Here is a 25,894-nt window from a genome sequence, read left to right as displayed (position 1 = left end):
CGTGGTTAATTTCCCCCAAGCCTGTGGTCCGAGGAGCCATGCAGGACTTGGGTTCTGTTTAACACGTACTGAAAATTGCGGCGTGGTTAATTTCCCCCAAGCCTGTGGTCCGAGGAGCCATGCAGGACTTGGGTTCTGTTTAACACGTACTGAAAATTGCTGCGTGGTTAATTTCCCCCAAGCCTGTGGTCCGAGGAGCCATGCAGGACTTGGGTTCTGTTTAACACGTACTGAAAATTGCGGCGTGGTTAATTTCCCCCAAGCCTGTGGTCCGAGGAGCCATGCAGGACTTGGGTTCTGTTTAACACGTACTGAAAATTGCGACGCGGTTAATTTCCCCCAAGCCTGTGGTTCGAGGAGCCATGCAGGACTTGGGTTCTGTTTAACACGTACTGAAAATTGCGGCGTGGTTAATTTCCCCCAAGCCTGTGGTCCGAGGAGCCATGCAGGACTTGGGTTCTGTTTAACACGTACTGAAAATTGCTGCGTGGTTAATTTCCCCCAAGCCTGTGGTCCGAGGAGCCATGCAGGACTTGGGTTCTGTTTAACACGTACTGAAAATTGTACAGTAGAACGACATCAAGTAAAATATTCTTCATTAATAAAAGTACCTTTTCAGGTTATTTACATTCCATGGACGTGGCACTACACGTTCGTCCAAGTCTTCCAAATAGTACGCTCCAATGCCAGCCACAGAGGTGATACGGTATGGACCCTCCCAGTTTGGCCCGAGCTTTCCCCATGCAGGGTTCCTCGCATTGCCCAGGACTTTCCTCAGCACCAGGTCCCCAGGCGTCAAAGGCCTCGACCTCACCTTGGCGTCATAGCCCCGCTTGAGCTTTTGTTGATACTGAGCTAGATGCACCATCGCGCAATCCCTTCTCTCTTCAAGGAGGTCCAAGCTTTTCTCTAGAAGCCCGTTGTTAACAATAGGGTCGAATGTAGCAGTCCTCTGGGAGGGAAAGTTTATCTCTAATGGGATGACGGCCTCGGCCCCGTAGGTCAACGAAAAGGGGGTTTCTCCCGTGGATCGGCGGGGCGTGGTGCGATACGTCCACAAAATATGGGCGAGCTCCTCAACCCACCTCCCTTTTGTGTCGTCCAACCTCCTCTTCAGCCCATTCACTATGGTTTTGTTAATTGCCTCGGCTTGTCCGTTACTCTGCGGATAGGCTGGCGTAGAGTACCTATTGACAATCCCCAATTCACTGCAATATTCCCTAAAGGCCTTGCTATCAAATTGCAGACCATTGTCCGAGATTAGGGTGTGTGGGGTACCGAATCGGGTGACAATGTTTTTCCAGATAAACTTCTTGACATCAACATCCCTAATGTTTGCCAGCGCCTCAGCCTCGACCCATTTCGTAAAGTAATCAGTGCCGACGAGAAGAAACTTCTTGTTCCCGGCAGCTTTGGGAAACGGACCTAATATGTCGAGGCCCCATTGTGCAAATGGCCAAGGGCTGGATAATGGGTTAAGTACCCCACCCGGCTGATGTATATTCGGAGCGAACCGTTGGCATTGGTCACACTTCTTCACATATTCCAGAGCCTCTTTATGCATGCTCGGCCACCAGTAACCCAACGTCATAGCCCTGTGGGAGAGGGACCGACCCCCCGTATGGCTTCCGCAAATCCCCTCGTGCAGCTCCTCCAGAATGAGTTCAGTAGCCCCCGGGTGCACACACAGCAAGTATGGCCCGGAGAACGAACGTCTGTAAAGCTTGGAGTCCTCAGACAACCAGAATCGGGGAGCCCTCCTCCTGATTTTGTCGGCCTCGACTTTGTCGTCCGGCAAGGAATCGTACTTCAAGAATTGGACAAGAGGGTCCATCCAGCTTGGTCCCTCAACGACGTTATGTACCCGAATACCATTAGTGTCCTCTTCCGTGGGGCGGCAGAGGTCCTCGACCAAAATAACCCGCGGAAGGGGCTGAGCCGAGGATGTGGCCAGTGTTGCCAGGGAATCGGCGTGGGTATTCCCGCTTCTGGGTATATGTGTTAAATGGAAGTCTTCGAAGTGCGCTTGTAGGCGTTTGGCTCGGGCCAGGTACCGCTGCATTCTCTCATCTTTCGCCTCCAATTCCCCGCCTACTTGCCCCACTATGAGTCTCGAGTCCGAGAACATGCTTGCGCATTTTCCGCCCAACCTCTGGATCATGGACATCCCCTCCAGCAGTGCCTCGTATTCGGCTTCGTTATTCGTTGCTGTGAATCCCAGTCTCAAAGACTTTTCCAAGATTATACCTTCGGGAGAGATCAGAACGAGCCCCACTCCAGAGCCCTTCTGGTTCGCTGCACCATCGATGTATGCTCTCCACTTATCGTGTTCTTGCAGAGAAATCGTGCTGACCAATCTCTTATCGTCATTCGGCGATCCCGACACTTCCACCCCTTCCAAGGTAGGCTCCGCAAATTCAGCTACCAGATCGGCGAGAACTTGACCTTTTATGGCAGTGCGTGGCATGTACCTAATGTCGAAGGCGCCCAAGATGGTTCCCCATTTGGCTACTCTCCCCGTGTAGTCAGCGCTACGGAGGACTGATTTCAATGGAAGCTGGGTCAGTACAACCACTGTATGTGCCTGAAAATAGTGGGGGAGCTTCTTTGTAGCTTGCACGACAGCCAATATTGCCTTTTCGAGGGGGAGGTACCTGGTTTCCGCCTCCTGTAGCGACTTGCTTACGTAATATACGGGCCGCTGCGTGCCGTTGTCCTCTCGGATTAGTACTAGGCTAACCGCATGTTCGGCGACGGCGATGTATGCATACAGCACCTCGTCGGTCTCGGGACTGGACATGATCGGAGGTCTGGCGAGGTATTCCTTGAGCTGTTGGAATGCCAAATCACATTCCCCGGTCCACTCGAAACCCTTCCACTTGTGCAATAAGAGGAAAAAGGGTCTGCATCTGTCCGCCGAGCGGGAGATGAAACGGTTCAAAGCTGCTATCATGCCGGTAAGCTTCTGGACTTCTTTCGGATTCCGAGGAGGTTGCATATTATGAATGGCCCTTATTTGGTCAGGGTTAACTTCGATCCCCCGGTGGGTTACCATGTAGCCAAGGAATTTCCCCGATCCCACTCCAAATGAGCACTTGGATGCGTTCAGTCGCAGCTTGTACCTTCTCAGAATGTGAAACACCTCGCCAAGGTCCCTGATGTGGTCGGTCACCAATTTACTCTTTACTACCATATCGTCTATATACACCTCGACAGTTTTTCCCATCTGTTGTTCAAACATCCTAGTCATCATCCTTTGATAGGTCGACCCAGCATTCTTCAGGCCAAAAGGCATCACCTTGTAATGATAGTTGCCAATTGGGGTGACAAAGGCAGTTTTTTCCTGGTCTTCCGTGGCCAAGGATATCTGATGGTAGCCTTGGAAAGCGTCCAAGAAACTCATTCGGGGATGGCCGACAATTGCGTCGACAAGTCGGTCTATCCTCGGCATTGGGAAAGGATCCTTCGGGCAGGCCTTGTTTAAGTCCGTGAAGTCCACACAGACTCGCCATTTCCCGCTCTTCTTCTTCACCACGACTGTGTTCGCCAACCATTCCGGGTAAAACACTTCCTTGATAGCCCCAGCTCTTTTCAATTTTGCCACTTCTTCCCTCACAGCTTCTGCATGCTCCCTTGACGGGCGCCGAGGAGGCTGCTTCTTTGGGGTAATATCCAGATTAACATTGAGGTGATGGCGTATTAGGTCTGAGTCAACCCCAGGGGCTTCATAAGGATCCCAAGCGAATACATCCTCGTTTCGGCGCAAAAAATTAATTAGCGCCAACTTCTCCTGTGCTGGAAGCTCCGAGCCAATCTGGAAAAATCTGTCGGGGTCTGATCCGACGAGCACTTTCTCCAACTCTTCACAGCTCACCTCCATGGCCGGTCCTTCATTACCCGTAGCTAGGACCGGGGTCCTTGATTGCTATAAGGTATTTCCGGCTGAAGTGGAAGGCCCATTGCTTAATTGTTGAGCGATTGCCGATACCATGCATTGCCTGGCCATTCCTTGATCCCCCACTATCTCTTTGATTCGGTCCTCTGACGGATATTTCACTTTCTGGTGCAGGGTAGACGACACGGCCCCTAGTGTATGAAGCCATGGCCGTGCCACAATAGCTGTGTAGGGTGAATATGCGTCCAAAACAATGAAGTCCACTTCCACTATTTCTATGTCTGTTTGCACTGGCAACCTAATCATGCCTTTAGGGATAACGATTTTTCCCTCAAAGCTAAGCAGGGGGGAATCGTATGGCGACAGGTCTTCCTGCTTCAAGTTCAGCCCCTTATACAAGTCTGGGTACATCACCTCCACGGCGCTACCCTGATCAACTAACACCCTTTTCACGTCATAACCTCCTATTCTGAGCGTCACGACTAAGGCATCTTCGTGGGGTTGAATAGTGCCCTCCTTGTCCTCCTCCGTGAACCCAATTAATGGCGGGGCCCTCCCTCTAGCACTCCTGGACTCCCTTCCACCTGGATCTGTCGGGGACTTGCCCACTGACATTACTCTGAACGGGCCGGAACCGGTTCTCCCAGGTGCGGCAAGAATGACATTTATCGTGCCTATTGGTGGCCTCAAGGCGCTTTGCCTGGTATCGACATTTGATTGCTCAGGGCGTTGCAACAGATGCCTTAACTTTCCTTCTCGGACAAGCCGACCCAAATAGTTTTTCAGGTTCCTGCATTCGTCAGTAACGTGACCAGGCTCTTGGTGATACGCACAATATAGATTCTGATTGCGTCTTGAGGAGTCGCCCGCCATCTTATTCGGCCATTGAAAAAAAGGTTCGTGCTTTATTTTCTCCATGATCTCGTGTAATGGCTCTCGGAACACAGCGTGGACTACTTGAGCCCCTGTAGATCCCGATTGTTCCGTATAATCTCTTCTCGGCTTATTGCTGCCACTGAAGCGGTCTGACCTGAAGTCCCTTCTCTCCTGAGGGACAAACTTCGCCTTTCCCTTCCCGGTTTGCTGGTCCTCTTCGACCCTTTTATACTTGTCTATCCTGTCCATGAGTTGCCGAACGCTGGTGGCTGGCTTCCCCGTAAGAGACTTTCTTAAGCCATGCTCTGTCGGCAAGCCCCTTTTAAAGGCACTGATGGCGACGTCATCGTGACTTCCTTCTACCTCGTTGTGCATCTCCCAATATCTGTCCGAGTAGGCCTTCAGCGTTTCTCCTTCTCGCATGGACAGAGATAAAAGGGAATCGAGGGGCCGAGGGACTCTAGTGCTGGTGATGAAGCGGGAGCCAAAAGCTTGTGTCAATTGTTTAAAGGAGTCTATGGAGTTTGGTGGGAGGGCATCAAACCATCTCATGGCTAGAGGCCCCAGGCTGGATGGAAACACTTTACACATTAACGCCTCGTCCCTGGAGTGGACGGCCATTCTTTGGTTAAACTGGCTCACGTGCTCCACTGGGTCAGTTCGGCCATTGAATAGGGTAAACGTTGGCTGATTAAATCGCCGAGGGAGCACCGCCCGCTCTATTCTACGGGTAAATGGCGACTGGGAGATTCGATCCAGGGCCTTGCTCATGGCGTCATTAACCAAGCCTTGGTAGGGTGGGCTTTTACGACCACGTTTGTGAGGCCGCTCCTCCTCATAGGAGAACGTCTCGCTCGGAGGGGTCCTCGTCCCTCGTCTGTATTCATCATCCTCACCACTGCTAGTATCCGAAATGGGCGAAGGACGTTTTTTCTGGGCTCGACGCAGCCTTTTCTTCAAATCCTCAATCTCTTGCTGTAGAGCCTTCCGCTCGTTGTGCTGGTGGGAAGCATGATCCTTTCCTTTCGAGCGACTTCTACTCGTGTGAGAGGTGTTCACACTGCCCTCTCGTTGATTATCTTGGTCCTTTGCTCGTTCGAGGTTTACAAAGTTGTCCTGTCGTTGAGATTCCGCATGTCCGGTTTGGCGCGGACCTGATCCTTCCATCCCTTGCTATTTCACTTGTCGAGACACAAGTTCTTCCCACAGACGGCGCCAATTGTAGGGGCACGATTTCGGGGCTCAGGCCCAAAAGGCAGGTGATCCTGGCCCAAAAGTCCCTTAACAATGAATTTGTAGAGAGTAGGTTACAGAACTAGGTCTTCGACAGAGGAAACGCAGCTACGACCGTGCCATGCAACCAGTTGGACGTAAGGATATCCCTTCAGACCTTTGGAGCGATGATCCCGGGGGCTGTTTCATATACTTCAGTCTCTGTTCTCCTTTTCTTTCTTTCTCTTCCTTCTCTATCTTTTTCTTTGTTCAGCTTGCCCTCCTTTTTCCATGGGGATTTTCTTCTCTTATATAGCATCCTTCCTAAGATCATGACCCTACACTTGTCAACCATCTGACCTACCACTTGAGTGCCTGTCCCATAGGTCATCCTTTCTCTTTTCTGTGAGTTGCACTGGCCAAGATGATTCTGCCTTCCTGTCCCTTCCACATTAATGCGGCTGGAAAAGTAGTTCCTTGGCATTTAATGCGGCAGTTGTGGTTGCCCCCCTTCCTGAACACCATGCACCATTCCTTCGTATTGAGTGACCTTTCACCAGGTAGGGGGTGTAAATTTGACACTCACTTGGCGAGTCCGAGGAGGTACTCCTCCTCGGACGCCCCTAAGCAGGCCCGGCCCATCATGGTTAGGATGGGATATCCTGCGCCCCTGCCTTTTCTTCTTATCGTGGTTGGGCTTGGTACATGAACTACGGCCCAACATCAGCTGACAGATTTCATCCCCCACAACTACTATATTAAATTTCTTATTTAGACAAAAATAAAAGACTGTTAATAACTAACATAATTATCAAACTTCATATTTAGACAAAGAATAAAATTTCTTGTGCATTGTATATGTTACCAACTAGAGTTACAATGATTGTTTTTCTTCTTCTTTTAACTTTTTTTTTTTTTTTTTGGTGTTTTAAATTAGAAACAGAGCTCACATACCTTTATTTCCTTGCCAACCACGAATTCCATTGCGAGATAAATCAAGAATTCTTAACTCCTTGAAAGGCTGCAACAAGGACTCGTTCAAGAACCAATTTTCATTATCAGCATAGACGTGAGTTTCATGGTTTATATTGGAGAGCCAAAGCTTGATAACGTAGCCAGTGGTGTTATTACATTTGACCCGCTCCCAGTTACAACACTCACTCTTTAGGTCGTAAACCCATGATGGAAGAAGGGGTTCTGTATAATTAGTATTGGATTTCAGATATGCCTTCAATTCTAGCAGACCCATCCTCTCTTCCTCAATGCAAGCTCTTAGCTCATGAATGTAAGCAACAAGTACTAAAACCCACAGTAAAGACCTCACTAAAGGCCACTCCATTGAGAAATATTGTGAGGCACCAACTTTCATTTCTAGCTAAGTCTTCTTATATAGAAAAGTTTAGAGAAAATTATATAACGCTCCTTGAGGTTTATTTAACTTACATTTTGATCCTTTTATTTCTAAAAGTTAAAGTCAAAATTGTCACCTAAAAGGTGTCAACTAAAATCATAGAAACATAGTGAGCGTTTGGTTTCAGCTGAAACCAACGTTCACGTTTTCATTTCACGTTTCCGTCCTTTTTTTTTTTTTTTTTTTTTTTTTTTCAGCGCATGAACAGTAAATTTAGTGTGCAGAGACAAAAATTATTGTTCATGCACCGTATCAATACTGTTCACGTACTGTAGCAGCACTGTTCACGCATTAAAAATATTAAAAATGGATCCCACGGTACTTTTCACACGTTTAAAAATTATTTTGCTACAGTGTTTTCAGTTTTCAGTTTTCAGTTTTCAGTTTCAGCAACAATAAGCTCAATCCAAACGGACCCACAATCTCATGTTTACTCTCCTCTACGTCAAATGAAGACAAAAACTGGAAAAATAAAATAATGAGTTCCACAAACCAAAAAAACAAATAATAATAATAATTCTTGAATCTAATAAATAAAGCATTTATTAAAGCATAGTGTTTATTTACCTGCATTCTTACCGGAATGAGTAATGCTAAAGATCCAAAATTTTATCAACTGTAGATATGGCGACAGGTAAGTAAATGAAAAAAGTAATGTTTATGGTAGGTCTAGATGAAAGCCAATAAGAAGTTACCCACAACAACAATTTGTAAAAATGTTGTAAAATAGTTTGTGATTATAGTATTACTCTACTAATATTTCTCATTAATTAAATGCATAAAGCTTTTCGGGTTTGGGTTTTTTCTTTTTTTTCTTTTTAATTGAAACAAAAACTTTTATCACTGGAAAAGAGAGAAACAAAACAGCAAAACATTCCATGCAATAGAGAAGGAATCTTTCTTGTCAAGCAAGACCTAGGCAATCCTAATGAATTGACTTTACAAAAATTAGGGGCGGCCGGCCAAACCCAATAAAACATTTATTAAGTTCACATTGCTTTGATTCTAAATTAAATCTTGAATGTCGGAAACGAAGTTTGTCAACCTCCACTGAACACCAGCTTCTTTATTGATGACAGCATTCACACCGATCAAGTTAAGGGGTATTTTACCATGTGCAATTGCTCTCAATTATTGTTGAGATTGAGAATTTTTTTTTTTTTTTTTTTTTTAATTTCAATCTCAATCTTTAAATAATAATAAAATATTACAAATTATAAAATTACAAATTAAAGAAATTAAAATCATGTGTGAGACGAATGAGCCCATGCAATACCCTAGGTATTGTATGGGATCCTAATCCGCATTGATATTATTAGGTTTTAAAAGTTTAGAACAATTGGCAAACCATGATCATAAACTTTTCTCGATATAGATCTTAGAGTCTATGAAGCCATATTAGACAATGCTCAAAGTGTTGCAAGTCAAAATTCAAAGAACATACAAGCTGCAGGTTCAAAAAGTCAAAATCAGACTGGTTCGATCGATTAGGCTCGATCGATCGGAAGGGTTCGATCAATCAAGCTCAATCGATTAGAAGGGTTCGATCGATCAAGCTCAATCGATCGGATGGCACAAATTAACAAGTTCACCATAATGATGTTCAATTAGAAGAAAATAAAAATAATAATAACATGTCAAAATACATTCCTACAAATATTTATTGTGGGGCCAGAGAACTTATGACCCGGCCCACTTTCCATTAGGACTCAGGGCCCGTGTCGAGAAGAGTAGTTGCCGAGGACAAGTGGTGAAAGACCAAATAGCCTAGAGATGCAGCCGAGGATGACCCTGTCCTCGGCTCCCAAGACTTCAAAGGGAAGAGCGACATGTCATCAAAGGCAACCTCCAAAGCGCCCCCAGAAAAAGAGGCGAGTAGAATGGGACTCACATGGGGGTACGAAGTGGGGGTGGTTCGAGATAAAGACGTCACCTCCGCATTGAATGCGCCCACAAACGTCCTATCCATATTAATGGGAAAAGACTCCTAAACAGTGTGGTTTCGATTATTGCAACTAATAGAGAGTGGGGTGAGGCGGCTGATGGGACAGATACTTGAATAGGTACCTACCTGATCAACAGATAGAGGGTCAGGATCAACCGAGAAGGGCTATATAATATAAAGGCTTATGCGCCAAAAAAGGGGGGGAAAGAAGGCCAAGAACCAGAGCCTCCCAGACCACACCGAGGAGAAAGACTTCTCGAGCAAACATAGTTTATTTCTGTATGAGTACTATGACTAACCACCGTCCGGTGTCCAATGCCTAGCCTTTCAAGATCACGCTCTACAAATTATATTGTTTGGGCCCTTAACGTGAGAACCCAATATCATTTTGAGGTCGTTACAAATTGAGTCCTTACATTTATGATCTAGGTAATTGGAAAAATATTGACACAAAATTTAGAGATTTATTAGTAGAAAGAGGTTCATTTAGAGTGGATTAGCCAATTAGCTATATTATCGATTGAAAATGAGATGTTAGAAGAACTTGAATACAAAATTTTAATTAGTCAATTTGCATTTCAAAAGGAAAGAAAATTAGATTTTAAATGAAATATATTATAATAAATAAATATTTTAAAAAAATGCCCTATTTTAGTTCTCACCTTAGGCCCCAAAATGTCTAAGGCCAGAATGTTCCCAACTCCTAGAGATAAGCGGTTCAAGCGATTGCCCCAGTAAGGCCCGTGGTATTACTCATTACTGTCACATGACGTGGGGTTGATAAGCTTACACCGGAGACCCTCCTTTTTACATTCAGCAAATAATAAATAAAACATGCACACATGTCCCAGACTAATATGCCAGCCAATTACATGTGGCCTGATCCATCAACGTATATAGCACTAAATAAATAAATAAATATTACACATAACGTGATGGAAACAAGAAGGATGAAAAGATCATATACATTCACACACACCAACCAACCATTAATTTGACAAAGAACTAAACAGAAAGAACAAGGAAAGTTCATATGTGTGGAGTCCGGAAACGCAATTGACGGAGAAGAGAGAGAGAAGAAGAAAAAGAGGTGAAACTTTGCTAGAATAATTGTAGTTGAAATGGCTGGCATTTAAATTGAAAGAGAAAGTACGTGGAAACACGTTTGTACCATAATTTTTGTCACAATATATGTGCAATTGTGAGTTATGGAAAAAATGTATTAAGCCTATTTGAAAGTGACAGTTCACCTATTAAAATTGCATATATCATCCAGATGCGGTAACTATTGTGGCAAATGATGTCATCCTAGAAGAACTGAATCTAAAATGTAGTAGGGGCATAATCGTTCCCAGCTTAGTGACCAATATGAAAATTGCCAACCTGTATTGATCAATATGGTATAAAATTGCCAATTTCAATGATGATTGCCATATACTTAAAATGTTAAAAAAATAAAGGGTAAATTGCAAATTACAACTCTAAAGTTTGAGAGTGTTTGAATTTTATATCCTAACGTTTCAAAATTTGGAATTTACTCCGTCCTGACTTCAAGTCCTGACTCCATCTTTGTTCGTAAGGATAAAAGCCAGATTGAAAATGCCGAGCATCTATATTCCATAGCACACCCCATGAGGTCTGCTTCTATGACCAATCGGCCATTGCAGTGATTATAGAGAAATAGATTCCAAGTGGCCTGTTTCTGGGTGCCAACATTCTCATGACCACGCCTCTATTTGTCAAATTTCTACGGCCATTGTCTTTTATTGCAGGACCAAAGAGCAAGGGTAAAAAATACTATTTAAAACATTGCTTACATTTAGTGCTAGTTTGGATAGCACTTTTATTTGCTGCGTCTGCGTTTCCTCCTTCCTTTCTTTTTTTTTTTTTTTTTTTTTTGCCTTTTCAGCCGCAATGGTTGACCCATTCTCCGGTGAACAGTGTATTTATGCACTGTTCACGGTCCCACAAACTTCACTTTTTATCAACTTTTTCACTAAAAATGGGTCCCACAATACTATTCACACGTTTAAAAATTATTTTGCTACAGTGTTTTCAGTTTTCAGTTTTCAATTTCAGCAAAATAAGTTCTATCCAAACACACCCTTAGTCAACTTGTTAAAAGATAATATGTTTGGTATGTTGATTTTGTAGTATTATTTTGATGCGGTAAACATGCTATTCAAGTGACTCCACTTTTTCAAAAATATAGAATATGTGACTTTGAGTAGGGGCAATTTTATAGCGAAGTCTTAAGATTAAAATCCTAAAGTTTAGGAATTTGAAATGAACAATGAAAAGTTTTGAGCTGTCTCTACATATTTTGTGAAAAAAAATCTATTACAATTTAGTGTTTACAACTCAAATTCCAATTTCCCCATCTCTCCCATTCTTTTTACTTGTCAATATTTAATATTTGACTAAATTACATATTGACTCTCTAACTTTGATTAAAGTTCATTTCCTCTAACTTTATTTTTATTTAATAAAATTTTTTAACTTTCAAGTTTATTTAATTCATGCCTCCTGTTAGTCTCCATTAGAATTGCATCGTTAGTAACCTCCAAAATAACATAGTTTGCATTTTTTTTTAAAAAAAAATATGAAAATTAATACAAAATAATATTTTTTGAAAAAAAAAATTTTAATTTAAATATCTTTCATTTGAAAAATACACGAAAATAAAAATCAAAGATATTCTCCTCCTGTTACACGAAAAAAATTGAAATGCTTGTATTTGTTCTTTACCTTTTAGTTGACATTCCAACCAATTTTTTGGATGCATGGCAACAAGCCAACAACCGTGATCAGCTTGCCTCCTTCCAAACAATTTACTTCTTTGTTTTGTTCGGCACTTGGGCTCCACAATATTCTTGAATTCAAGCAATCAGTTGCTTGATTTCTTTTGTATTGATTGGCGCCGCAATAATTTTGGCCGCCTCTCACGTTTAAAGCACGTGTGTCACTTTTAAGAAGAATTAAAGCTTTTTTTTTTTTTCTTTTTTTTTCATTGCAAGAAGCAAATTCCTTATTCCTTTGACCTTGATGAGAGGTGGCATTACATCAAACATTTCTTTTTTTTGGTAGAATATCAATATATGGTGTCCACTTCTAATGATTGCGCTCTTTATAATCAGACCAAGACATCAATTGATTTTTATTCTATGCGTGAATTGAATCTCTGTTCTTTTATTCAACTATAAGAAACTTTATCAGTTGAACTAACTGAAACCCACAACATTTCGTAAATCTATTGGCATGTAAGAAGTATATTTGCAAACAAGCGTTACACAAAATAATAAATTTTAAAATAGTGTGCCTTCCTTGTAGGTTGTGGTGGACTAAAGTAAACCATTAATATTGGCATCCTTGTTAACACATCAATAAATTTTTAATACACCTAAAAATTAATATTGATAAAAAAAAATTTCACCTTCATAATGTTTTTATTATGCTCATTGATTTTTTTCCTCAAAAAAAAAAAATTATGCTCATTGATTTTACTCCAATTTCATTTATTCCCTTAGAAAGGTTTTAAAAATCAGATCAAACAGAGAATATAAGAAACAAAAATGACAAATTACAACTTACCCACCTGTAGTTTGACCGAAATTTAAGTTGCTTACCTATGATTTAAAAGTTGGCACTTTGCCCACTTGAAATTCACTCCGTTAGACTTTCGTTACCCATCTTTGTACTTTTAGCATTAAAAATACATTAAAAAAAATCAAGATTTAAAAGTATATTTGTTAAAATGGTGAAGTTTTGGCTTAAGAACATTTTTCATCTTCATAAGTACATTCTCAAACCTATCAATTTAAACAAAACTCTGAAGGGATAATCATCAATGAATGTTTGAATTTTGCATGTCTTGACTGCAAATCACTTATTTGTAATTCACAACAAGATAAACATAGAAATCCTCTTGAAAGTACGAAAATGCCAAAGGAGTACAATATACAAAGTGGAGTCTTACATGGAGTACATCACACCAGCAACTTAAAAAATAAGTACATTTCTGACTTCTACATCCAAAATTTAAAAATTCATTATTTCATAAAAATTTGAAGTAATACTAAAATTATGATGAAATTAAAAATCATTGCATCTACCGCTTCTATCTCATCTTCATCAACTCTTGATAATACCCAAAATGAACTCCATTCAAGCACAATAGTAGAGTTGGAGATGAACCAGTTGGATTAGATGGCCCAAAGCCTTAATCTCCCCATGGCCTCTCTCCCAAAATATAATAATTTGGTTTTGTGTAGTCCAAAATAAGTTTATCATATCAAAATATGCCTAAAAATTAGTTTGTAAGTGGCTAACATTTGTGATTTGCACAACATCCATAAGTCAAGACATGCAAAATTTAGACATTCATTGATGAATATCCCCTTGAGAGTTTTACTCAGATTGATAGGCTTAAGAATGTTCTTATCGAGAGGAAAAATATTCTTAAGCCAAAGCTTCACCATTTTAAGAAATATACTTTTAGATTTTGATTTTTATGTTTTTGTTATGTTTTTTGTGTTTTTAACTGTAAAAATACAGAGGTGGGTAATGGAAGTCTAATGAAGTGAACCTCGGGTAGGCAAAGTGCCAACTTTTAAATCACAGATAAGTAACTTAAATTTCAAGCAATCTACTGGTAGGTAAATTGTAATTTGCCCAAACAAGAAAATGGTTTCTCATTTTTTTTCAGTTGATCGGATTTAATCAATGGTCAAATTTGTGACGTAATAAGCAATTAAATTTATACTTATTTAATAACATAAATAAATTATTTATATTTTAAATTAATAATAATTAACAATATCAATTGAATTCATTATTTCACTAATGACATTTGAAGTGATGTTAACAAATATACTCCTAAAAGAAGTTCTTTATCTATCACTCTAAAATAAATCTAAGCATATTGTAATTAATCAATTAGAGTAACTTGTATGAGGACCACAATAAGTCTCCTAACATTCTGTTACTTGGCCCACATGGCATTTAATTAACTTGATGAGTGATGATCATTGTAATATACTTAGGATATTACCTTTATCATCTAGTTGTGAAATTCTCCCACTTTAATAAACAATCCAATACATAAAGCATAGCGGTAAAACTCTTAATCATAACCACTATTGTCTTCCATGTAATACAATGTATGGTACTATGCGAGTACTTTATAAGCCATCAATTTTTTTATGAATAGACTACCTATTAGCCATTCAAGTCCCCCTTCATATATCCACCACAAATAAAACTCTCTTTATATTTATGCTTTATGTGCACAAAAAAACATTTTGCCTTATTCTCTATAAATAACCAAATAAAGGCCTAAATGTAAAAAGAAATATTATGTTCACAACATTTTCACAACAAATCTTAAGTGACAAGTTGTTACTAGTAGTTATTGGTGAATAACAAAGTAATTTCAATGATATGTTCAAGTCAAAACCAATAAAAAGTTAGTAAATTATCACCTATGATTTATTATGAAAGTGTTGTGAAACAAAACATCAAATTATAAGCTAACAAGTCCCACATGTTCCACGTGATCTTTATATAGTTCAGCCAACAAACCTTTAGTTATGACCTTTTGGGGTCCATAATCAAGAGCTCATGGACACCTTTTGTTTCTTAACATTCTCTCTAACACTAGTGTACTTTATGTCAATATGCTTACTTTGGCTTCCATTTTTATTATTCTTAGAGAAGAAAATTGCAATCAAATAAATTGTGCCAGAATTTTTAAAGGTCTTGATATAGAATTGAAAATCTTGAGATTTGTGATAAAAAGATTTTAATCATAAATAATGCATGTGTTTTAGCTTAGTATTCAATAGCCTCCACGGTAGATGAAGCAACGATTGTATATAGTAATTCTCTAAGATATATCACCTCCAAAAAATAAAAAGGAAATTATATGTTGTAGTAGACTTTCTTGTCTACACATCCGGTAAAATTGGAATTTGGGTAACCAATCACCTCCAACTGATTAATATGCATGTAAGTCAACCTGTAATCATTGGTTACTTGTAAGTATCTCAACCTTTTTCGCAACTTTCCAATTATCCAAACCAGGGTTGCTTTGATATCAACCTAATGAGATACTGAGTGTTAAATTAGACTTTCTTGTGTGCATACTTTCACCACTTTTGGGCAAAGCAAAATGAAAATACAATTGTTTATTTCTTCCTCAAAACCTTTAATGATATAAACAAATGTTTTATCTTACATGGTCCAACACTAACTACAGTTAGTCCTCCACGTAGTTGAACAAAAAAATTCAACATAAATGAAAAAAGACTTTTACATGTACACTCCTATAGTCTAATGATACATGTTAAATGTTTCCCTCCAAAATACAAGGTAAGAACCGGTTTACCTTCAAAAGTTAGTTCCATGAGCGACCACTACCATGACCCCTCCCACGATCTCGAAAACCCCCATGTCCTGATTGATTGATATTCATTGAAACAGTCAATTTTAGTAATCAAATTCACGCACTCATACATGTAAACACCACAACAAGCATGCACGTGTATGTGCGCGTGTCTAAGAATATTCAAGCTAGCCAACTAACCTGACGGGGGAGGAGGCGCACCACGCCCCATTGCAGCCAAATCAGGACTGACCTTCTGTCCAGCTTCCTCAAGTATGCCGATGAGATCCTTTGCAAATCTAGCATTTGCGGCAGTGAAGAAAGTGTGCAGTTCGTTTTGCCCCGGCCCTTCCTTTTCGACCAATACGGTGAACATAGTCCACAAGGGATCCAGGGAAGTCATAATTTATCACATATTTCACGTCCTTCACATCTGCCACGAAACAAAAGAGCATTATAAGTTATAAGAAATGCATTAGGCCAACAATCTCTCACATCAGAAGCTTATTTAGATCAATGAATCTATGATCTCGACACATTTCTGCATTTATGCTAGTGTGTTGTTGTAGCAAATAAACACAAAATGTCAGATGAATACCCCCAAAAACCATATTCTGGCAACAATTATGCACAGAGGGGAAACGTTCAAAGGCAATATCCAATATCCATAGACATGAAAACAAGTGGCTCAAACAAATATACAAGTAGAATCCATGTGAAAAATAACACCATAATGCCCATCCAATAAAATTAAAAGAAGACTTAAATTAGGGACAACAAGAAGATCAGATTATAATTTCCTTCCAAAATGAGATGTTGATGATGAGTGCTATTAGTAAATCGTTTACCTACACAATTTCCTGTACTAAAATATAATTTCTATCAACTCTTTGAACAAGCTTTAAGAGTTTTATCCCCATACCTAAACTACGAGCTGCAACATCCGTAGCAGTCATTATAGGACTCTTGCCAGCTTTAAACTCTGAGAGGACCCAATCCCTCTCTGCTTGACTTTTATCTCCATGAATTGAAAGAGCTGGCCAGCCATCCATGCGAAGCTGCCAGGTAATCTGATCACATCCTTTCTTGGTATCCATGAAGATCAATATTCGGCTGCCATCCATGATATCCTCCAGCAATTTAACCAATCTGGAAAATCAAACCTATCAGTAAATTGACCACATCAAATCTCATATGATGAGATCTTGAAGAAATTAGAATATACAAGAACAAAATAGAAATGGGGCCTACTTGTTATATTTCTGGTTTTCAGAAACAATGTCAACGTGCTGGCGTATAGCATGGTTAGCTTTCAAATCTTGAGATCCTATTATCACCTATGCAAAGTCCAAGATAAGAGCCAATCACATAACATAATTGCACATTACAAACAGATACACATACCACAAAAGCAGGAACTTTCAAAAAGCGCATATGCCCTCCAGAACTCTGGCAATTACAAACCAAGCCATTAAACCTGGGAAATTACCCTCAGTTTCAAGAAAAAGGAAAGAGGGGGGAGGAGTAGGGAAAATTCAGAAAAAACAAGCTGCCTCAAAACGAGTAAAATGACATATGAGTTATGACTGGCAACTACACACATCAAAAGTATAAAATAAAAAAGAAACACAGAAAAGAATATATCCTAACAGAAGAAATCCCACAACTGCGGTAGGCAGTAGCAAAATTAAGTTAGAACACCTTACTTTGTACAGGTTGCAAAGAAACTGTCTAGCAAGTTGTTCAACCTCTTTAGGCCAGGTAGCACTCCAGTACAAAGTTTGACGATCTGGGCTAATCTGCATTGAACAAAACATTAGGAGGGAAGTAAAGGGCCCATCGCATTGCCATCAGTGAAACTTAACAGTGGATTAGCTGGCATCTTCAAAATACCACATTTGTACTACTTGCAACTGGGCATAAACATTACGAAGTGATCATTAAAGCAATCAGTATTCCAGGACCAGGGTCAATCCTAGAATGAAGCATTTATTAAATCTAAAAAATTATAAAATTAAATAAAATTAAAAAAAAAAAAAAAACCCATGGACATTATTTTATTGGCCTCAACCAAGTATCCCATAATTGTTTGTTAAAAACAAGTCCAATCACTAGTTGGACTCAAGTCAAAGCACAAATTTTATCCAAAAAAACCCAATTTAAACTCACATATCTAAAAATCGTACAAAATCAATATGATTCATACAATACATATATATGTATCATCAGATTCATAAGCATGGCTACGATACCTACTATTCATATTATACGTATTGCACAATACTAACAAGTATGTGCATGTATATAATTAAATGTTGGTAACTTTAGTCTTTAAAGCCAATAGCTTTTCAAGTAAACAAGAGTATATGGCTAATATTATGAATAGGCAACAAAATTAAGCAAAATACTGGAGGGTAAGCAATGTTTAGAGATTTCCCCTTGTTAGTGAAAATTTGAAAATTCAACCAATGATTTACACTCTCTTAGGTAGGTTTCAGTAATAAAAATATTGGATTTTGAATATGTTTGATGGCTGTTAGGTGTTAAAACAGTGGGTTGAACAAGAAATAAGATAAACACTACACAACCACATAGTAGGCAACCATACCTACACTGTCTGAAACAATCACAAGGCAATCACACCCTCAACACTCCTTAAACCTTAAAAGATGCTTCTGGAATTTTATTAGAATCAATCTCACTATGAATGTTATTGACTAAAATAAGGGAAATTGCTAAATCCAAAATCTTTTCCTAAAACACTAGGACTCCTAAAAAAACACTTGACTACTAATAACAGAAAAGGTACTCCAGAACTTTTAAACCAAATACAAAAATGACTCAAAACACAAAATAAGACTCATGGGCCTTTGGTAGAGGCAAGAACAGCCATTCCTGAAAAAATGGAATTTAATAGATTGCCGTTATTCTACACCAACAAGCAAGCCATAGTCCCAAATTATTTGAGATTGGCTATGGATTCTCAACAAATTAGTCAAAGTAGGCCACATGTATTCTTTTATGAGATTTATTCCAGTAAAAATTAATTAAAACTAAACCAGTAGCTTTCTATCCTAAAGAAACTTAATACTAAAACTCAATAATAATTAAAGTAGCCTATGGAATGTTCCAAGAAGACCCCACATCAAAACGAGATCACAAATCTATCTTTTTTTGTTTAATCTTGCTTTTCCTCAATCTCTTTATTGTCTACATCATATCTTCCCTTTGGTAGGGAAATAAGCAAGAGCCTTCAATAATGATATGGCCTTCGAAAACTCCAATAAAAATAAAATAAAATAATACAAAAAATAATCTAATAAGTTCTTGTTACAAGCTTAAGTTCTATTGGACAAGACCTGCAATTAAGAACTAGAAGTCAAATTGGGATTCTAAACCAACAATTAGAACTTCCACACTGTTCAAGAACTCAGTTTAGCCAAGCTATTTCAGATCAGACATCTGCTAATCTGCCCTTCTTTTCTAACAGATCTAATCCACAAATGAAAGCAGGAGACAGAAAGGCATGAGGAAGAGGAAATATGAGAACTAGGGGAAACAATCATCTGTCAGAAATTATTTTTGTAACAGAGATAAAAGCACAGTAATGATCATGACATAAGTTTCAAACAGCAAGGCACAATTCAAACCTGAGAAACAAGCTTTCAAATCTGAGGCTCAAAACCCATATCTAACACCCGATCTGCCTCATTCAACACAAGATATGTAACCCTTCGCAAGTTTGTATCAATCAACCTCCCAGGTGTTGCAATTACAATTTCAACGCCTGGTCCAGAAAAGGAATAAATTTGACATTAACAAAATCAAAAAGAGTAAGCAACTATATAAACCTACACATGAAAGTAAGAAAAAAATAGCTAAGTCAACTACCTATCACAGGAGAGCCAGTTCATGGAAATCAAAATACAGCAAGAAATGAAAAGTTGTCTAAAACTCAATTGACAACCTACCTTTCTGAAGATCACGAACTTGAGGTCCCTTTGGAACCCCACCATATATGCATGTATTTTTAATTTTTGATGATGCACCAAATTTAGTACATTCATTTTGTATTTGAACAGCAAGTTTAGGGGTTGGAGCTAATACCAACACAATTGGGCCATCTCCAGGAGCTGAAAAATATAATGGGGATCAACGAAACATATTTCCAGAGATTGACAAAATATAAACAGAGGCATATCAAGATCATATTAAGAATAAATCAACCCAAACATTACACCCTTACAAAGAATTGGCTGGGCATTAACATGGACAATGGCAGGCAACAGGTAGGCAAGTGTCTCCCCTGACCCTGTTTCAGCAATACCAATTAGATCACGGCCCCTTAGAGCCATTGGCCATCCTTGAGCTTGAATAGGGGTAGGTTCGACAAAGCCAGCTTTTGTAATCTCTTGAACAACATAATCTGTTGACAAGTAGGTATAAACATTATCTCACCAATGTCGAAAAAAGAAAAAAATAACTTGCAAGTTGAGGATAAGTCAATGACCCACTACTAGATATGCAGGATTTGCAATACTATTACATTGTCAGTTAAAATCATTAGAATTCCAACCCCCAGTGGTAAAAATCTCTACGACTATGAAAGAAGATTTCTAAAATTTATAAACCTTGAGAACTATTGCGAAATCATTTTAAAGAAATGAATTTACACATATATTCTTTACATAAATCATACGAAGCAAAAATTCTCAACATCAGATAAAGAAATATGTGTGAATCATAATGTATAACTAGAATTAACATACCAACACTGCTACTTCCAGTTTGTAATGAATGTCCGTATAGAGTAATTACTAATTAGCAATTGCAAGATCAGCTTCATTAAAATTGTTAGCCTCCTCAATCTCCTTGGCATTATCAACTGTATCAACATCTAGTTCTACCTCTTTAGACACAGTGCAGAGTAGATCTTCAGGTTTTCTTTTCTTTTTTGATGATCCACTATAACTCTCATTCTGCCTTTGGCTTTGGGCCGCCACTAGCAGTAGCAGAGTGCCTTTGGACAGAACTTGCAACATTTCGTGATGGCAAGTTAGCATCGTCAGTCCTTTCATCTTCAGAACTAGAATCATCATCGAGCTGCTTTTTCATCGATGAATAAAGAGGACGCCTCTTGAATTTCTTCTTAGCATCATCTAGAGGTTTCTTCTCTAAAATGGCAGTCTCAGAGTTCATGGCTGCTGTTGTTGTGAAACCCAGCTGCCGCCGCCGCCGCCGCCGCCCCGGCGACCGGAGGGGCGGAAGCCAGAAAGGTACCTATACGCAACAGTGGAAGTAAGAGAGTGAATTTTGTGACTGTGTTTGTAAGGCGGCGAGTCACAAGTGAAGTGACAAACAATTTATACGCCCAGCTCATACAAAAATTTATCCTCATCATTAGAGCAAAAGTCTTCCCATAGCTAAAAGTTGTATGTGTAATTTTGACTAAAATTTTGTCATTGTTATTGTTTTATTCCTCATTTATGTTTTTTTTTTTTTTTCAAAAATAATTTTAAACGTTTTATTTATACAATGATGCTCTTAGTTTGGTTATAAAGTGGACAGAAACCAACATGGATAAATATTGAATGCAAATTGTATGATTGCTTTTCATTTTAAACTTCAGTTATTTTATAAGGAAAGTGAAATTAAAACATAACAAATAGTGATTAGTGGAATATAGAATGATATACAAAAAATTGTGTAGAGGATTTGTATTCATAAATATTTACTTTTCACAAAATTTGTGTACTCACGTGGCATAAGAAATTTTAAAATTACTAAACATCAAAGTTAATATTTCATATTTTTAAAGAAATAAAAAAGGATAATAAAATAAATGGTTTTGACAAACAGATATTAATAGCATAAATTAGTAACTATTACACAAAAAGAAAATATTTAGGTTGAATTTTATAACAGATATTGAAAGGAAAAAAAAAAAAAAAAAAAAGCAAAATTTAAAACTAATTCTAACTTTTCTTAAAATACATATGTGAAAACTCAAAATTTTAAAAAATTTCTTTCAAAAGATTTTTTTTTTTTTTTAGCTTATTGAAAGAGAATAAAAAAAAAAAACTATCTTTTTATCTTTTTTCTTCTTTTTTTTTTTTTTTTTTTGAGTAATTAAATCATGTAAGATTAAATTAATTAGTTTAGAGCTAATAATCTTGACTCTCGTGGGTTAAAGCAATCCAATATTAAAAAAAATTCTAATTAAATTAAAAATTCTTTAATTTGATTTTTAATTATTAATATTCATTAATTAAATATGCATAGTCGAATTTTGGATAATGAATGGCTTTGAATCTCTTGAACAAAAAAAATAACCTCTGCTATTAATATTACATCATTTTAGTATTTTACTTTAAGCTAGGATTCAAAAGGCTTTTAGATCTCGTCGATGTGAGTGGTACAGTGCAAGAGCTGGTTTGAAGGAAGATAGTAAATTAATCCCAAAGGCTTTTAGATCTCGTCGATGTGAGTGGTACAGTGCAAGAGCTGGTTTGAAAGAGGATAGTAAATTAATCCCAGTCCAGCCCACCAACATAAACTTAATAGTGGTAACTATTGTGGGCTTAGCTGGGCCATTTGATAAAGGTAATTGTCAGCAATTGTATCCTAAGGTCATTGAAAACAATGAAGCAGAGAGCTATTTGTTATTATCATTTTCAGTTGTTATCTTTTAGTTGAGGGCTGATGGCTTAGCCATCAATCTGAGTGATTTGGGCTAAGTTGTGACCCTACCCTCTATGAATATGATCCCCTTGAGTCCTCACCTAAAACAGAATATCAGATGATGCAATATTTGTTACATGAAAAACAGAAAGGAGTCATCTGCTCTTCAATTAGCAGAGCAGATGTATCCAGTTGCGACTTGGTGCAATCTTTTACTGACTAATATCAACATTATCCTTTGCATTGAACAAAAATGATTTAAAGAACTTCGAAGAGATTTGACATAAGGATAAACTAAACTTCATGTAAAAAGAAAGAAAATATTTATGTTAGTAATCTCTAAATTTGAGAACAAGTGTTAAATAATTAGATACTAGGGATATGTTTCGCTCAGATAAACTGTTTGAGAATGGCTCTCTTCATCAATGTGCTTCTTTTCTTCAGGATCTTTTGGTTTGATCTTCCTTTTCTCTTCCAACATCCACTTAAAAAGTTCGCGCTGCTGATCCTCTAGAATTGGCTCCCGCAACTTCACAGGTTTTGTGATTGATGGTGAGTGTAAGGTTTTTTCAGCAATAGGAGCAGTTTTAGCAGCGGAGATTGAAACTGGAGTTGCACCTTCTTCTTCTTCTATGTGCTCATCTTTGTTCTTTGTCCGCACAAAGAGGTAGGCTACAAAAGTTCACAGAAACTCTTAACTTCTTAAGGAGCATACTTAGAGCCCTAGAGACAACTTTGTGATAGGCTTCAAGACAGTGTTAACAGAAGCTTAAACTAACAACTTATCTAGATTAAAAAATAAAAGACTAACAACTTATATAGAAAAATTACACACAAACAGAGGGGGAAAAGACCAAGTTTGACCACAAATCTAGATATAAATACCTCTCAAACTATATAGGACCATAACATATAAAGAATATATTTCCTTTATGAGACCACTCAGTCTACTTCGATGTCAATGTGACGAAACCAGTTTACCACCCCTGAAGCCTTCTTTTATGCTCCACTTTTCTTTCTCAAACCTAACTGAGACAAACAAGTCATTAAAAATGATCACCAGATGTAGGACCTATATATTAAAAAGATCATACCCAGTGCACAAAGATTGCATTTTTGTGGGGTTGGAGAGTGGTGATCAGTAGGCATCCTTATCCCTACTTATAAAGTCATTAATATTTGTTCAACAATTAGTTAAGTAGGTAAGTGAGTTTGAGCAAATAGTACATGTTGCTACTCACCTATAACTTTATAAGTTCCTAATGAGCCAGTTGAATGAATCCATCCAACTTACTGTTACAGTATGCAAGATACTATGCAGTATGCACACCCTAAGGAATTGATACTAACTTTGTCTATCCAACATATTGCTCATCATCGACATGGATAAAGCCAAAAATTACTGGTATATGATTTTAATCATATCAAGTAGTAGAGCTTTAGATGAACAGTTAAAAATTATGCAAGAATTGCATTCTGTGTGTCTTTTTCTCCCACCTATTGTAATGATTATTCTTAGAATGATAGACAAACAAGTCTTTTACTTGATCATTGGCTGTTTTCCATGATAAATAGCCAAAACCATTACTCTGATTAGGAAACCATAAGGCTGTACTAATACAATGAAGAATGCCATGAGCCATTGCGGTTACTCCCATTTTAACAAAACAAGAAGAAGTTCCATCAATAACAAACTCCAGGATTTCCAAAATGAAGGAATATGCATCCATTTATAAGGAGCGCTGTAGTGAACTAAAAGTTTAAGTTGCGAAATAATGGTTTTTATCAATAGAAAAATAAACAAATGACACAGAGACATGGGATTCAAGTAGTACTTTTGCCTTTACTTCAACTAACTGGGAAGGGGAGGGTTGGTGGGGATATTGCCATTTGGCCAAGGATATCTATGGAGACCAGAAATAAGCTTTTTATAAACCCCCTCTGTGCTTGGGTAGAAGAAAAGGAGAATCATAAATCCCACACAAGACATAAAATGTTTATTTCCCCTCTAATAGGGATAGTATATTAACCCCATACTTATCACCTCTCTTTACACATTTGCGTTCCTAGACTCCTTAGTGCATATTAGTAATTAGATGTCACATATGACATAACCAATTAAGATCTAAATCCACAGAGGCTAGAATCAACATCTTATCACACAATTCCTCAACTAAGGAGAATCATAAATCCCATACAAGCCCAACCATGGAACACCAAATCCCATTTAATCAAGGATTCCTCCAAAAATGAGATATTTAAAACCATAACCCTTATCCTAACAACAGAGTACCCATCAACAATAACATCATGAAAAGCGCCCGCTAAGCTTAAAAAACAAATCTTTGAAGTTGAAATCTTAAAACCCATTACACCTTTTTATAAATTTAATCACTTTGCATATGAAATAAACAGGACGAAATGGGTAATTAGCCATATTTGGCCAACCATCTAGTTAGTAGGTCTGGTTCACTAAGAATATTACTAACTAACATCTCGAGTCTTAAAGACTCGATTTTGGACCAATAAATCGAGTCTTTAAGACTCGGTTTACATGTTTTGATAAAACCTGACCAGGCAGGAGGTCTACGTGGATGCCACGTAAAAATCAAGTCTTAGAGACTCGATTTCCCACGTGGCGTCCACGTCCCGATCTGGCTGTGACGTGGCGAACCACGTGGATGACCTGGAAACCGAGTCTTAGAGACTCGGTTTCAAATAGGGATATTTTTTTTTAAAATTAACGCCTCACTGATAGTACTCTCTCACTCACTGTCTCTCTCACACACACCAGACCAGTCTCACCCTCTCCCTCTCACACTTCAGCGCATCTCCCACTCACCCTCTTCTCCCACTCCGTCTAACAGTCATCACTTCGCCGATCATCGTCTTGTTTCTCCCACTCCGTCAAATAGTCATCACTTCGCCGATCACCGTCTTCTTTCTCCCACTCCGTCAAACAGTCATCAGTTCGCCGATCACCCTCTTCTCTCACTCAATCCATTTGACATTCATCACCTAGCCCGAAAGATTTGATTGAGGTGTACAGAGGTTTGATAAAGTCTCCACTCTCACTGAAACGGCTTTGAGTTCCTCAATCTACGCGGTTTCTTAAAACTAAAATAAAAGGTGAGTTGTTTCAAAGTGTGATTCTTTTTCACTGTTTGGTTGCCGAGAAATCATGGAAAAAATCAAAGAAACTTTGGTTTCAATTCGTTTTTTTCTATTTTGGTTTTTGTTTTGAATTTCTAATAAAACTGTTAAAAAAGATCGAAGCTTTGTTGTTTTTTGAGATCGGATTATGTCTTTGGGTTTGTTTATGTTTGCTGTGGAATCGGATTATGTTTCTTGGTTTGCTTATATTTGCTAAGGATTTAATTTGCTATACTGGGTTCAGTTGGGTTTGGCGAGTCTTAGAGACTCGATTTCCCACGTGGCGTCCACGTCGCGATCTAGCTGTGACGTGGCGAACCATGTGGATGACCTAGAAAC

At 38.6% G+C, this 25,894-nt stretch overlaps 2 protein-coding genes and 1 pseudogene across 2 annotated transcripts; all 3 read right to left on the bottom strand.

The window, feature by feature from the left end:
• Window positions 1-584: 584 nt before the first annotated feature.
• On the bottom strand, window positions 585-3,880 carry LOC126727797 (uncharacterized). The gene has a single exon (XM_050433710.1). It carries the CDS (start codon window positions 3,878-3,880, stop codon window positions 599-601), a length of 3,282 nt encoding a protein of 1,093 aa, XP_050289667.1. The 3' UTR covers window positions 585-598.
• Window positions 3,881-6,929: 3,049 nt separating this feature from the next.
• On the bottom strand, window positions 6,930-7,352 carry LOC126727796 (receptor like protein 21-like). The gene has a single exon (XM_050433709.1). The coding sequence runs from the start codon at window positions 7,350-7,352 to the stop codon at window positions 6,930-6,932; it is 423 nt and encodes a 140-aa protein (XP_050289666.1).
• An 8,157-nt stretch (window positions 7,353-15,509) lies between these two features.
• Window positions 15,510-20,920, bottom strand: LOC126727795 (DEAD-box ATP-dependent RNA helicase 20-like; annotated as a pseudogene).
• Between the last annotated feature and the right edge of the window lie 4,974 nt (window positions 20,921-25,894).

The sequence above is a fragment of the Quercus robur genome, chromosome 5 (assembly GCF_932294415.1).
Source record: "Quercus robur chromosome 5, dhQueRobu3.1, whole genome shotgun sequence".
Classification (NCBI taxonomy): Eukaryota; Viridiplantae; Streptophyta; class Magnoliopsida; order Fagales; family Fagaceae; genus Quercus; species Quercus robur.
Note: the sequence above shows the minus strand (reverse complement) of the source record. Positions and strands in the feature narration are given on the sequence as shown.

Excerpts from the sequence above, each read along its gene's own strand:
- LOC126727797 (XM_050433710.1), bottom strand. The coding sequence starts at position 3,880 with ATGGAGGTGAGCTGTGAAGAGTTGGAGAAAGTGCTCGTCGGATCAGAC.
- LOC126727796 (XM_050433709.1), bottom strand. The coding sequence starts at position 7,352 with ATGAAAGTTGGTGCCTCACAATATTTCTCAATGGAGTGGCCTTTAGTG.